The 12,980-nt window shown below is 38.9% G+C and overlaps 1 protein-coding gene across 1 annotated transcript; it reads left to right on the top strand.

The window, feature by feature from the left end:
• Nucleotides 1-7,097: 7,097 nt before the first annotated feature.
• On the top strand, nt 7,098-12,326 carry prob1 (proline-rich basic protein 1). Its single transcript, XM_052104002.1, has 2 exons — nt 7,098-8,258; nt 8,388-12,326. The coding sequence occupies exons 1-2, from the start codon at nt 7,098-7,100 to the stop codon at nt 10,944-10,946; spliced, it is 3,720 nt and encodes a 1,239-aa protein (XP_051959962.1). The 3' UTR covers nt 10,947-12,326.
• The last annotated feature ends 654 nt before the right edge of the window (nt 12,327-12,980 follow it).

Below are 12,980 nucleotides of genomic sequence, written 5' to 3'. Positions count from 1 at the left end.
ACTAAACATATATATTTTCTTTCATGTCCAAATGTTCAGGTTTTTATGAAGAATGTTTTGGAGTGGATTAAGACTTAAGGCCTGTATGGAGATGCATGTAAACACATATTTATTGGGATTATTATAGACAGTGTTGGGTGTAATCCAATGAATCAGGTAATTCGTTACTGTAATCTAATTACTTCTTAATAAATACATTATAGGGTTATTCTTATTTTGAATATCATGCAGAATACATGAACGAGTCATTGTGAAATGTGAGGTGCTGAGTGTAGGCCTATGCCTTGTGTGTAACAATGAACAAGAAAGAAATATAGACATTATTTTGAATTTGTTGAGCGTAAAACTGTTTTAGATAGTATCTTAAAACCAGGAACGTACACAGGGGTGTAGCTCGGTGGCCCAAGCCACTGCCTCTTTGCCCTCATGGGCTGAGGTGCCATCTGGAGAAAGTAATTTCCTTTGCAAATATTCATTATGCAGACTCTTTTTATTGCTTTTTATCAAATAAATTAATACACGATGAATAGAAAAACATTCTCCACATATGTTTTAATGTTTGGTAAAAATGCGCTAGATGACCGACCGTTGCATCGCATCTCTTGTTTTGCAGGCAGCGGATCAGGCGAGACAGGGAATGTGCTCCAATGCTTGACACATGAGTGGGTCCAAATGCATAAGAAATGTGCATTAATTAGTATTGACATTACTAGAGCGGGCCCAAATGCATAAAAAAAACGTGCATTTGTACATAAAGTGAACGATCAGATGGCAGAGCTAATGTAAGTCTCTAATAATTTATAATTTTCTTTCATTTTTAAATTTAAATGTAGGTTATCCACTTACTACAATTGCTGCACAGCTGAATCATAAAGCTATAATATAAATGAAAAAGAATGATGAAGTGAGCCCTTCAACTGTAGCTGACTTGAATATTTAAAGCAAGCTATCTAAAGGTATGTATTATAAAACAGCTAGTTCAGGTCCTGGATACTGATTGGTCAACATCCGCGCTCTATTCATGATAAAGCACAGCTCTGACCTCTTCATGGAACTCCTATTTGTGTCACTCTACAGGACTGATAACTGACAGTTATTCTTGTTGCCAAGCAACATTCTATTAGCTGTTTAGTGTAACTGTCAGGGGCCTATGTCAGTCCTATACATATACAAATAACAGTGATAATAACACTTAAGTAACCTTGGAATTTAACTGCATAATGTTAAATAACACCAGGTCTGCATATCAGGCATCATATTATGCTGTGCATATTTTATTTGTTCAAAGTGTGTGTTGCACACTGTCTATAGTACCATGCCTTCACAAAAAAGAAGATCGAGACTTAAAGAGAAAGAGCGAAGGTATGGAGGACCAAATGTGACAAAATAAAAAATATATTCAATTGGGGGCCTGGGTAGCCCAGCGAGTAAAGACGCTGACTACCACCCCTGGAGTTCGCAATTTCGAATCCCTGGGCGTGCTGAGTGATGCAAGGATTGACGGTCTCAGATGCAGAGGCAGCTGAGATTCGTCCTCCACCACCTGACCTGGATTGTGGCGAGTCCCTACACCACCACGTGGACTTAAGCTGCGTACACACTGCCAGCGACTTTATCGCTGCAGGTCGCCAGTGGCTGGCGGTGAAGTCGATAGTGGGTGTTCCCACTACTGGTTGCCTAGTAACGTTTATAAATGACATTCACGGATGCCACTCCATTGCTGTTGACAGCGAATCTCTTTTCTTGCCACTAAAAACAAACATTTTGGAGGGAAAAGACTAAATATAAATGGAATCAGTACATAAAATGCTTTATATCAAAGATGAATGAGAAACAAGGCGTGGTGTTTGCCATAGCGGCTGTTTATCTGCGGCGAAAATGCAAATGTCGGTCTGTCTGGGTCCATAAAATCCCCGCGATCTCAGATACACCTTTCCACGCAGTATTTTTCTTAAAAATGTCCTTGTACGTGGGAAGAGACATATAGAGCACTGGAAAATTTCTAACAGCAAGAATTAGCCTTTCATCCATCTTTCCGTTACTGCAGGAGCTGAGAGAGAGAGAGAGAAAGGATCACGTGAGCTCTCCCGTCTTCTCTCATATTGGCTGTCGCTTCCGTTAGTCGCTCCAAAGTTGAACTTTTCTCAACTTTGTCGTGTCGCTGGACACGGCCACATCTAGCGCCAACGGTCGCGACAGCTCGTGTCGCCTGAAGTCGCTGTGCTCGCATTGAAAATGAATGGTATTGAGTCGCTGTCGTGCGCGATGTCGCTGGACATCTTTAGAGCGCAATGGGAATTGAGCATTCCAAATTGGGGAGAAAAAACTAAGAAAATAAAAAAATTATAAATTAAATTAAATAATGCTACTTTACAATAGACACAGTTTGAAAGATATTTTGCTATATTTTCATCATGATTCACCTGCTTACTTGCCTGTGTTTTGAATCCAGCTTTGCAAAGAAACACTCCTTTTAGCAACCTCCCTCCGTATGGAGGACCAAATGTGACAATTTTAAAAATAAATAAACAAATAAATATATTATCAAAGAAATTACAAAAATTAAATGGACATATAAATAAACACATTTAAAAATCTGATATACATTTTTTCACTTTTATTTCCTTATTTATATATTATTGTATTTATTTATTTCCACATACATTTATTTATTTCTACATTTATTGATTTATGTTTATATTTCCATATTTATTTATTTCCACATTTATATATTTCCACATTTGTTTATTTCCACATTTATGTATTTCTACATTTCTGTGCCCATATGGCAATGAGAGGGCGTGCTTTCTACTTCAGGCAAAACAATCAAGGTCGGAGTGCTCTAGAGGGAAGCTTGGAGGTCACAGTGACATCTTGTGGTTGAAAAAATGGAATACTTGAAATATAGCCACTGATGGGTGTGTGCGTGCATTGAGAAATTGTAAAATGTGCCTGTGAGTAGAGCAATTCGAATAGGAAATGAATTATCTCTAATGAATGAATGACTTGAAGGTGGGAAAATGACCAAAATCTTTTTACCACTGTTTAAGTAATTTTATGTCTCAAACAATTTTCCAAAATGTCCGGGACTCTGCTGAAAATCTTGGCAGACAATCTGAACAGAAACTGCAACTTCAACAGACACTTTGACATTGACAAAAAACATGAAAATGATCATGAAATTATCCAATATCGATGGGAACGTGCCTTTATTCAGGAACGGAAGCATATAAATAGCCAAATCAGGCAGCACAGGGAGGGTGGAAAAGTGGTGGAGAGAGAGAGAGAGAGAGAGAGAGAGAGAGAGAGAGAGAGGCACGTGGCTAGAATTATCACTGCAAGATCAACACAGTCTCTCTCCAGTCTGTGACACGTGTCCACGGGTTTGGAAGAAATTTGGTCATTGCCCACAACACAAGAGCATCTGTAACATTTACAGCAAGTGTGTATTGTCTCTGATTGCTATCTGTTTATGGTCAATAAAATCTATAATATATTTTCATAAATATATTTACATGGGAATCACAGGAATTAACATATCACACAGTGTAAAGTTGTGCACAGCTGACAATGCGCCTGCTCAGATCTGCAGGTTTAATGTGGGATTTTACATGGCACGAAGTGGAGGAAAACTGATTGTAACAGTTGAAATTCCTAAAATATAACACATATTTGCATGTTTCAACATACTCCTCTTGGATTCTGAAGGATAAGCTACTGATTAATGAAGAGTGTCTGTCATTCAAACAGTTCTCACACATGCACCTGTCTTCTCCATACATTATACAGTGAAACACTAACACAACATCAATACACTGTTTGAAGAAGATTTTATATTAATTTTCCTATTATTTTACTGTAGGAAAAATTATTGCAGTAACTATAGGGTAATTTGTCTATTATCATGAAGGGCCTATTTTGGTGAGGAAAATCTATTGTGTGTAAATCAGAAGTCCTATTATTTAACTTTTTATTTTTATTATTATATACTTTATCTTTTATTATAAAATTACAAAGCAGGGTGCTAAAAATTAATTAAACAATACTTTACCAAAGTTACATGATTATATGCTAATATGGAGGTTATGTTAAAGGCTAATGCTCTTAACTCTATGTAATGATATACACTTCTCACAACTTGACACCACAGAGTCAGTGATCCCCTCAGGATTGATGTATGTGTTACTATGCACATAAAAATCTTTTGGAGTACCAGTGGTGTGAAATTAAGCAGTCTTATATCTGTGCAGCCCGCTATATCATGTCAAGACCAAGTGGGTCAAATGCCATAGCTGTCATGGCCTGCATAGTCATGTCCAATTCAGCGAAAGTCCAAGAGCTGGCTGGCACCACAAGAAGCATTTCAGAAAGGAAATGCAAATCAGCTTTCGAACAACAAGCGCTTGTGTCTATCGTTGTGTTATCAGTAGCTTAACTAATATGACACAACTACATGCAGGGTTGGGAGGGTTACTTTTGAAATGTATTCAGATTATGGAATACATTCTGTAAAATGTCATTTGTAACATTCCATTAGATTACTCAAGGTCAGTAACGTATTCTAAATACTTTGGATTACTTCTTAAAGGGTCAGTTCAACAAAAAAATTACAATTATCCCATAATTTACTCACCTTCAATCCATCCTAGTTGTATATGACTTTCTTCTTTCAACCAAACACAATCTGAGTTATATTAAAAAATATCCTGCCTCTTCAAGCTTTATATATGGTACCTTAGATTTTGAAGCCCAATAAAACACATCCATCCATCAAAAAAGTAATGCATACGCCTCCAGGGGGTTAATAAAGGCCTTCTGAATTTTTGTAAGAAAAATATCCATATTTATAACTTATAAAATTAATAAACTATAATCACTGGCTTCCGGTATCGGCCATCCGCGCATTCACAAGAGAGTCGGGTTCCGGCTTATGACGTAGGCAGAGCTTAAACTCCGGTGAGAAATGACGAACGTGGAAGTGCAGATGATAGAGCGAAACAAAACGCTGGTGCCGAATTAGAAGACAAAAAGAGGATTTTTAAAGAAAAATGTTGGAGGATTTTGATATAAGAGAAGAGGAGATTGAGTTTTTTGCCCAACCCTATTTGTTTGAACCAGAGTACACCAACCAGGAACACCGGGAGATGGAGGAGGCTGCAGCAGTGGCACAAACAAAATAATCTGATAGACGGAGAGTACGGGAGACGTGGTGGTGCTCATGTAGGAATTGTGAGGTAATGCCAACAGAGGCTGAGAGTGTTTGTTGTCATGAATGGATGATTTGAATCATTGGATAGACGCACGAACGAACCATTTTAAGACTAATACAAATCTACAGTATACCTAAAACAACTCACTTCCTAAATATCTACCAGAATATCTTATGCAGTATTGTTTTTTAAAACAAAATAAATCAAATTAATCTTGTTTTAAGGATTTTAAGATATTTTTACAGGACACAAAACAAAAATTATTATCAAGAATATGATTTTTGACCTAATATCAAAGGTCTTACTAGAAAAAATGTATTATGATCTAACGTGAAGTTTCTTGATGAAATAATATGATTGTGTCTGGTAACATGTGCATGTAAAATGGCTAGAAATAGAATTTTATCTTAGCGTAAAGCTGACAATTTACACATGGTTTTATTTCTATTTCTTCTGCTCCAAACTTACTTTAAACTAACTTCTCTGTCAGCTCGTATGAATATAACACAACATAAGAAAGTGTTTCTCTGCATCATTTATATGTATAAATGTTTTCCATCTGAAAGGAATAAATATTAAATGAAACAAATGACAATAAAATGCAAAGTAATCTCTTCAGTAATCAAAATACTTTTTGAATGTAATTGTATTCTAATTATCAATTATATAAATTATATCCGTAGTGGAATACAGTTACTTGTATTTTGTATTTTAAATATGTATTTTATATCCCTTTACATGTATTCCGTTACTGCCAAACCCTGACTACGTCATATCAAAATTAATTTTGCATTAAAACTGATTTTCATAAAAAGTTTATTAACTTGTGATTTAAGTTTTAGTGTCTACTTGTAAGAAAGGATTAATGTCAATATCAAATGATACACGCATATCGCAGTGTGGCCATTCTATTTGAAGTGGCCATTTGGAGGCCCGAAACATACCACAGTGTATTCAACAGGATTTTAGCCTTATCTCCCTGATGATAGTGTTATGGGGCCTAGGGAACTATATTTAGCTGGCCCTGTGACTGCACTGGCCATGTTAGTCAGATTCCAGAGGAAACGTTCCAGCACCTGCTGTCAAAGCTAACTGCCACACCACTACCTAAGCTACTACTGGGCCTGAACTACATATCCTGATCCAGACCACAGCGTCCAAAAAGTAAGGTCTGATTCATCTCCTCCGATATCCCTAGCTTAGTGTACTTTTTAATAGGTTTTTATTGAAGATATCTGGTATATTTATTAATAGACTTATTTATTACTTACTATTTATTCATGCCTTTTTTCCATTCAGGGTTAGGAATTTCAACACACCTTTTTTTTTTCAGCAAAAAAGGTTTTTCATAGGTGGACGACTTGCATCAGGTGAGGGAGCTTGTGCCCTTGCATTGGGAATGGGACAGTCTCATATACTGGATCTGCAGCTGTTACAGACACCTGAAAGTTTCATCCTGACTCAAATGCATGATTTTAATCATTATTTTTTAAAATAAGGTTTCACCCATGAAGTGTTCAGGAATAATGTGGATATATTAATTGATTTCAGAATACAATTTTAACCCATTTATAAAATGCAAGAATGTATATGAATGTACATGGCTTTTTCTGTGAAATGATAAGCGTCTAAAATGCTAATCTTTATTTCAATTTTTTTCCCTAGACAAAAACTCAGAAGAGGCAGCTAGACTATCTGCTGTTTTATTGCTGGGCTTGATGGAACATCGCAATCTCTGAACTATATACATTTCCGCACTTTTAATTGACCTGCGCATTGAAACAGCTGCCTATGTCACCCTACACTGGGGCATAAATACATACAGTAATATTGCATCTGAGGTTGTCAGTCCACACAGAAGGAAATTTCCAAGTGACGTTTAAAAGTATGACTAAGTCTTCTCCATCCATCACAAAAAGAGCCAGCCAGACTCTCAAACAAAGAGATGAAGGGGAAAGTGACCTAGAGCAGGTTGATGATATCAAGGATGACTCAGCAAGCTCATACTACACTGCTCTTTGTTCTCTGAGTGACTATAGTGAAGCTCTAGAGGACAGGACACATGTTCTCTCTACTGAGCCTTCCATTGAAGGTGACTCATTGGAGTTCTTGGATTGTGCTTCATCTATGGAAGTCATTCCTTCATGGTCCTCGATCAAAGATATCACACTATCGCAGGAATACAAAACACAAGAAGACAGGGATAAAGAAGTGCGGCCTGAGGGGTCCCAATGTAAACCAGATAAATCTTCATCATCTGAGAGAGAATCTCTTTTGTTAGAATCTGAGTCAAAACATCTGCTGACATGTACATCAAAAACTAATGCGGATTTGCAGTCTGGTAATACAGTCTCTACAGACCCCATTCTAAAGCCAGATACACTTAAATCACCAAGAAAAAATTCATCAGTAAATCCAAGGGATTTTTTTGGAGTCAGTGGGGCTGTGTTTCACACTAACATTAGAACCGCTGAGGAGCACAGCTCCTCAGAACCCAGATTCACTTCCAGCACTATTTTGATTACGCCTGTGAGAAATCAATACAGCAAGATTAGGAAACAAGAACATGGTGGCAGAGAGCCAAAAGAGGACCACACGACACAAAAGCAAAGAACCAGAGAAGGTCTGAGTGCACTCAGGGCTGAATGCAGGCTTGACAGTGGCAGGCATATTAAGGGTCATATAGACAAAAAGGGGGAGGGTCAGGGTATGGGGGTGATTTGCAGAAAGGAGCAGGCTGAGCTGTCACTCAGGTCTAGAAATAGAAAAGCTTCTGCAAACTGCATCTCAACACCCACAGCCAGCAAGCAGGAGCCAAGAATCCCGCCACACTGTTATTCAGAGCGTATCCCTGCAACTGGGCACCAACACCAGCTACAGAGATTTGCTGATACTCTGAGGTTGGAAAGGCAGTGCTGGCTAGGCATCTGGCAGTCCAGACCACTCTCCTACACACAACCCTGCCACACTAAAGGAGGAACAACCGGCATGGGAACAAAGCTAGCTGAGGCCAGTAGTGAGGTTGGGGGCCTTGTTAACCTGGCCCAGGTAAGATCTTCCAGTTCTGAAACTGATTACTTGAATATTTTCAGTTCAAGCTGTAGGCCCACAAATCAGCACTCTTCTGATGGAAACCACAACAAATGGACAGAGGATGTTCTCTCTTTTACAATGCAGAACACTCAAAACACATCTGCTTGCTCAGAATCCAGCAGCTTTGAGTGCATTGATGTGGCTTTGGAAACCACAGAAGAAATAAACAGAGGTTTAAAGACTGTTCCGAAAAGACAAATCCAGCTGAAGAGAAGGGACACAACTGAGTCGCATGACAGCGAAAACAACAATGAATCCCTTCGCGTTTCAAAAACACATTCCCGCATTAGGGACATTTTCCAGCGGCAGCATAGCACCCCTGCAGCGTTTCACAAAGAGTCACATGTGGCTGATCAAAGGTTAGTCCAGGCAGAACGAAAGCAAAGACTTCAGAAGTCATTTTCCCTGGATGAAACGTCCAGCAAAACCAAAATGGCTTCCAGCATCATAAAAAGTGTCCTATCAAAAAAGATGCAACACGAACAGAATATTTGCACTGTGGATCTTTCGGACAAGGATTTTGCTTCCATTAAAGTGAACAACAGAACTACCACTGACGATTGCTTGTATTTGTCTGGCAAGGATGTATATAATGAAACTATCAAACCGAAACAAAGTACTTTTTCTCAGAGTGGTCCTCTCAAAAGTAAGTCCCAAATACCGTGCAGCTCTATTCACATGCATAGCAGTGTTAACTCCAAAACACAACCTAAACTGTTAAGCAAACATAGCTTCAACCCTCTGATAAGCGGAATTGGCAAGTGTGATGTTCAAGGCAGTGGCACTGAAATAACTGCCCCTTCAGAGAATGAGAAAGCAGAGAAGCTGATCCCAAGAGAGGAGGTGATGCAGCACCCTAACCCAAACCCTGGAGCAAAGCTATCTTGTCACTCAGCAAAGGGCAGAGCATGGAACACAACTGGAGCAACAAATGTAGTCATCAGCACACAGGACTTTGTGAAAACTACAACTAAGGAATGCCTCACAGGGCAGATAATGCATAAACAACACAATATGACTCAGACCCTAACCAGTGCATTGGAAAACCAGGATCAACATGGTGGCAGTAAAGAAAGTACACTTAGTCCTATTAACATTGCCTGCCAAATCTCTGATTTGGAAGCAGATGCAGTGGAAAATACAATCCCCCAATTTCATGAGGGTGGTGTTGGGAACGTACCGGAGAATGTCAGAGAGGAAGTCAAGACACCAGGACAGTTTACAAGTCAGGATATGCAAAGCCACGGTAAACTGAAAACCTTGGCCCCAGTACATGTAGTAAGAGACATGAGGAGTCTTGTGAAAAACACATACAACCTGTCCTTCAAGGGCCCGGTAGAATCAAACCATGGAATGGATGGGACAGCTCCCTTTTTTCCATCGTCATTACACAATCAAAGTAACAGCAAGAGTGAAGGGAAAGGAAAGGGATATAGACAAGATGAAAAGCCCCATGTGTGGAAGGTCAACCCACCTCTTCCAATGGATAGAATGCGAGATCTGGCCTCTCATCACTCTGCACCCAGAGGATGCTCAACTAAGGCGATGCCTCCTGTGGAATCAAATGACAAAAGTCATACTGTTGGATTAACAAAGGTCCGTCCACTTAGTATAACCAAGGCAAACAGTTGTGCCATGTCAAATCCCACAGAGACACCAGATAACCAAATTGGCATTAGTAAAGTTCATGTCCTAGGTAGTGATATAACCTTGAAACAAATAAACAGGACAGACCTGGCAATACAAAATGGAGAGGGAACTGAAGTAGTCACAAATGGAGAGTTGAATAAGACAGAGCACAAGACAACTATCAGCTCTAACAATGATCAACAGACTGGTGCATTACATGGTCTCCAACTAGAACTGCAATATCATTCACCTACAGTAAGCTCTGAGCAACAGGAACGTGAAAAGATAATCAGTGATGATCAAACCCCATGCCTGAATCCCAGGTCACAGAGTTCAGTGGGGCCTCTGTCTGCTTGTGTTCTAACAGTTGCTTCAACACCAATGGCTCCTACATATTATTACAACACCAATCCGATGGGCTACCAGACAATCTCTCATCCTATTGGAGCTATTCACGGCTATGTTCAAGGGCCAGTCTTGTTTCAAACATCCCTTTATAACCAGCCCTCTTCATCAAACAGTCACACCCCCTTATTGAGATCCCTCTCGGAGGATGGAAAAATGCTACTCCAGCAATGCCCAACAGATGGCTTAAATCAAGTAGAGAATAAAGAGACAGGACTGAAAATACCTTCTCCTGAAAGCCAACACAACACAATCATTGTTACTCCCTTAAGTGAAGAGGCCAGGCTTGGGGGTGCAGGTGTTTTGTATCCAGAAGCAGGAGGAAGTGTTGTTGTAGGACAAAACCCTTGGCACCTGTTGCTAGACCCGGAAACTGGTCATTGTTTCTATGTGGACATACCTCATCTGCCACAGCGCAAGATGCTGTTTGATCCAGAAACATGCCAATATGTTGAGGTTCTATTGCCCCAGCAGACACTACCCAGTGCTGTTTTGACCCCACCCTGTGCCATACCCTTTGCCTCTCTACATATCCCACCCATGTACACCCCACACTGTTTACCATTTGTGCAGTCACATCCACAGGTGCTCCCACCACCAGGACCATGAAACCTGACAGGACATATAGACTGTAGATGTTAATAACTAATTTCCAAGGATCAGATTACCCAGTGCCTCTTAAGTGCTGGATCAGAGCTGTTTATAAGCTTCTGAATGAGTGAAACATGTTGACCATCTGGTACCCTGGCCTCTAGGCATCAAAGCCGAAAGCGTATTTTGTTAGCACTGCATTCAGCACTCCTTATTTCATAAAGGCTACCTCTAGACTTGGCAACTGACATGGGTGAGACCGTTTATATCTGTTGAAATGTTGTAAGATGCATGTGCATTCACACATACATGCTACACAAACAGAGCAGGGGCTTTAATGGGAGAAAGGCTCATATCATCTCTGGTATGGGCAGTTGAGACTTACCAAGAGAACTGTGAGACTTAAGTAGGTTTAGCATATTTATGATAAAGGTCACAATTGTATTACTTAAGGCAGTTTGAGTAGAATCATGGCTCTGTTTGATGTAAACTTACCTAACCATAACCTTTGATAACACTTCGGTTTTTCTAATTTGTTAACATACTGTACATGACATGGATGTTAGTGTCCCAAAATACTTTTTAATCTGTTTTTTTTTTAATTCTGGTTCTGAACCAGGGCCGGAGTGTATAATCGGGAGAATTGGGAGAATTCCCGGTGGGCCGTTTAGAAATTGGTCCGACAGGACCACATATTGATTAATATGTGAGCCCATAAAAGAGTTGCCAGCCCTCCATATTATATGAAAACCTCCAGTATTTATGGGATGAGAATTGTGTTCCGTATTAAAGCCACACGGGACACAGTCTCTCCCATATTTTAGTGTCTCACACCCAAACAGATGACAGAGTGGCCTGTGAGAGACATTTTGCTCTGTTACACAGATGCTTCACTTGATAGCGGGGGAAGGATCCCAGAAGATCCAGGGAGTACAGATACTAAGCTAAATAAATAATGATAATGAATAAATGTGTTTCAAGTAGCAGTTCACGACAAGTTCAATACTTATGATAGTCTCACAATCTCAATTAATTGATTAATCTAAAAAAATCTTCATTCCTTGCCATTCAGAGTTTATTTTTACAAAATAAAATAATACTAAATTCAGATGCTATAGCACAACACAGTAGGGAAATAATGAGACAGCTCTCAAAACATGCACAGAACAAACTGTGTAGTGTCTTCAATATTGTATTATGCGCTGGAAGCCCATTTTTTAAAGAGACAGTAACTTTATTACTGGTGTCTTTAGCATTTACAATACCAAGCAATAAAAAGTACAGTTGTGTTATTTTTAGTTTTTTTTTGTTTGTTTTTTCAAACTTTTTGTTGGATTTTTTTTACTTTTGGTTATACTCTTGACTCAAATTGTTGATTTATTATTTTTTTGTATATGGTAGGCAATGTACTGTAAAATAAAGAAATAATTTAAAACAATCACTCAGCCTTCAGTTAGTTTCTTGTGCATTTAATTAGTGCACATATTTTTTTTTACCGGATTTGTTGCTATGTTAAATAAAATGTTTAAAATACAAAGCACTGAAAAGTTCAATTGTGTGCGAGTACATCTTGAAATATTTAAGTACAGTTACAAGTCTCCAAATCTCTAGTTTTTCCATTTCCATATGACATGAGAGTAATGATGTGAAACTACTGACACTTATTTTGACGTCTTATGTCAGAATGCTAAAACCTAAGCGATTTAAACTTAAATCTTAAGTTGATTGTATGGTATTAAGGAATGGACTGCTAATAACTGTCTAGTAACTGCATATATTGTATATTTTTGTATATTCCTTCGGACACGGGTTACGCTAATGCAGGTATCTCCTGACCTCCACACACTTGACTTGCATATGTTATAGTTTTTACCTTCCTCTCCTGTTTTTTTACCGGTATTTGTCTTCTTCTAAGGTTTCTTAGTGAAAGCAACAGTTCAGATGTGAGTATTGCCACCTTGTGGATCAACTATTTTGTGCAAATAATTCCAGGCGCATGCGCAGTCTCCGCTCTAAAAGAACCGGTTATAATAATCTGGCAGCAAGCCTTCA

The sequence above is a fragment of the Xyrauchen texanus genome, chromosome 34, assembly GCF_025860055.1.
Source record: "Xyrauchen texanus isolate HMW12.3.18 chromosome 34, RBS_HiC_50CHRs, whole genome shotgun sequence".
Lineage (NCBI taxonomy): Eukaryota > Metazoa > Chordata > Actinopteri > Cypriniformes > Catostomidae > Xyrauchen > Xyrauchen texanus.
The sequence above is the reverse complement of the archived record's forward strand: the minus strand, read 5'-3'. Positions and strand labels throughout refer to the sequence as shown.

Bases quoted from the DNA above. Each gene is read 5' to 3' on its own strand.
- prob1 (XM_052104002.1), top strand. From the start codon at position 7,098: ATGACTAAGTCTTCTCCATCCATCACAAAAAGAGCCAGCCAGACTCTC. The intron at 8,259-8,387 runs GTAAGATCTTCC...TTTACAATGCAG, and splicing joins GCCTTGTTAACCTGGCCCAG to AACACTCAAAACACATCTGC.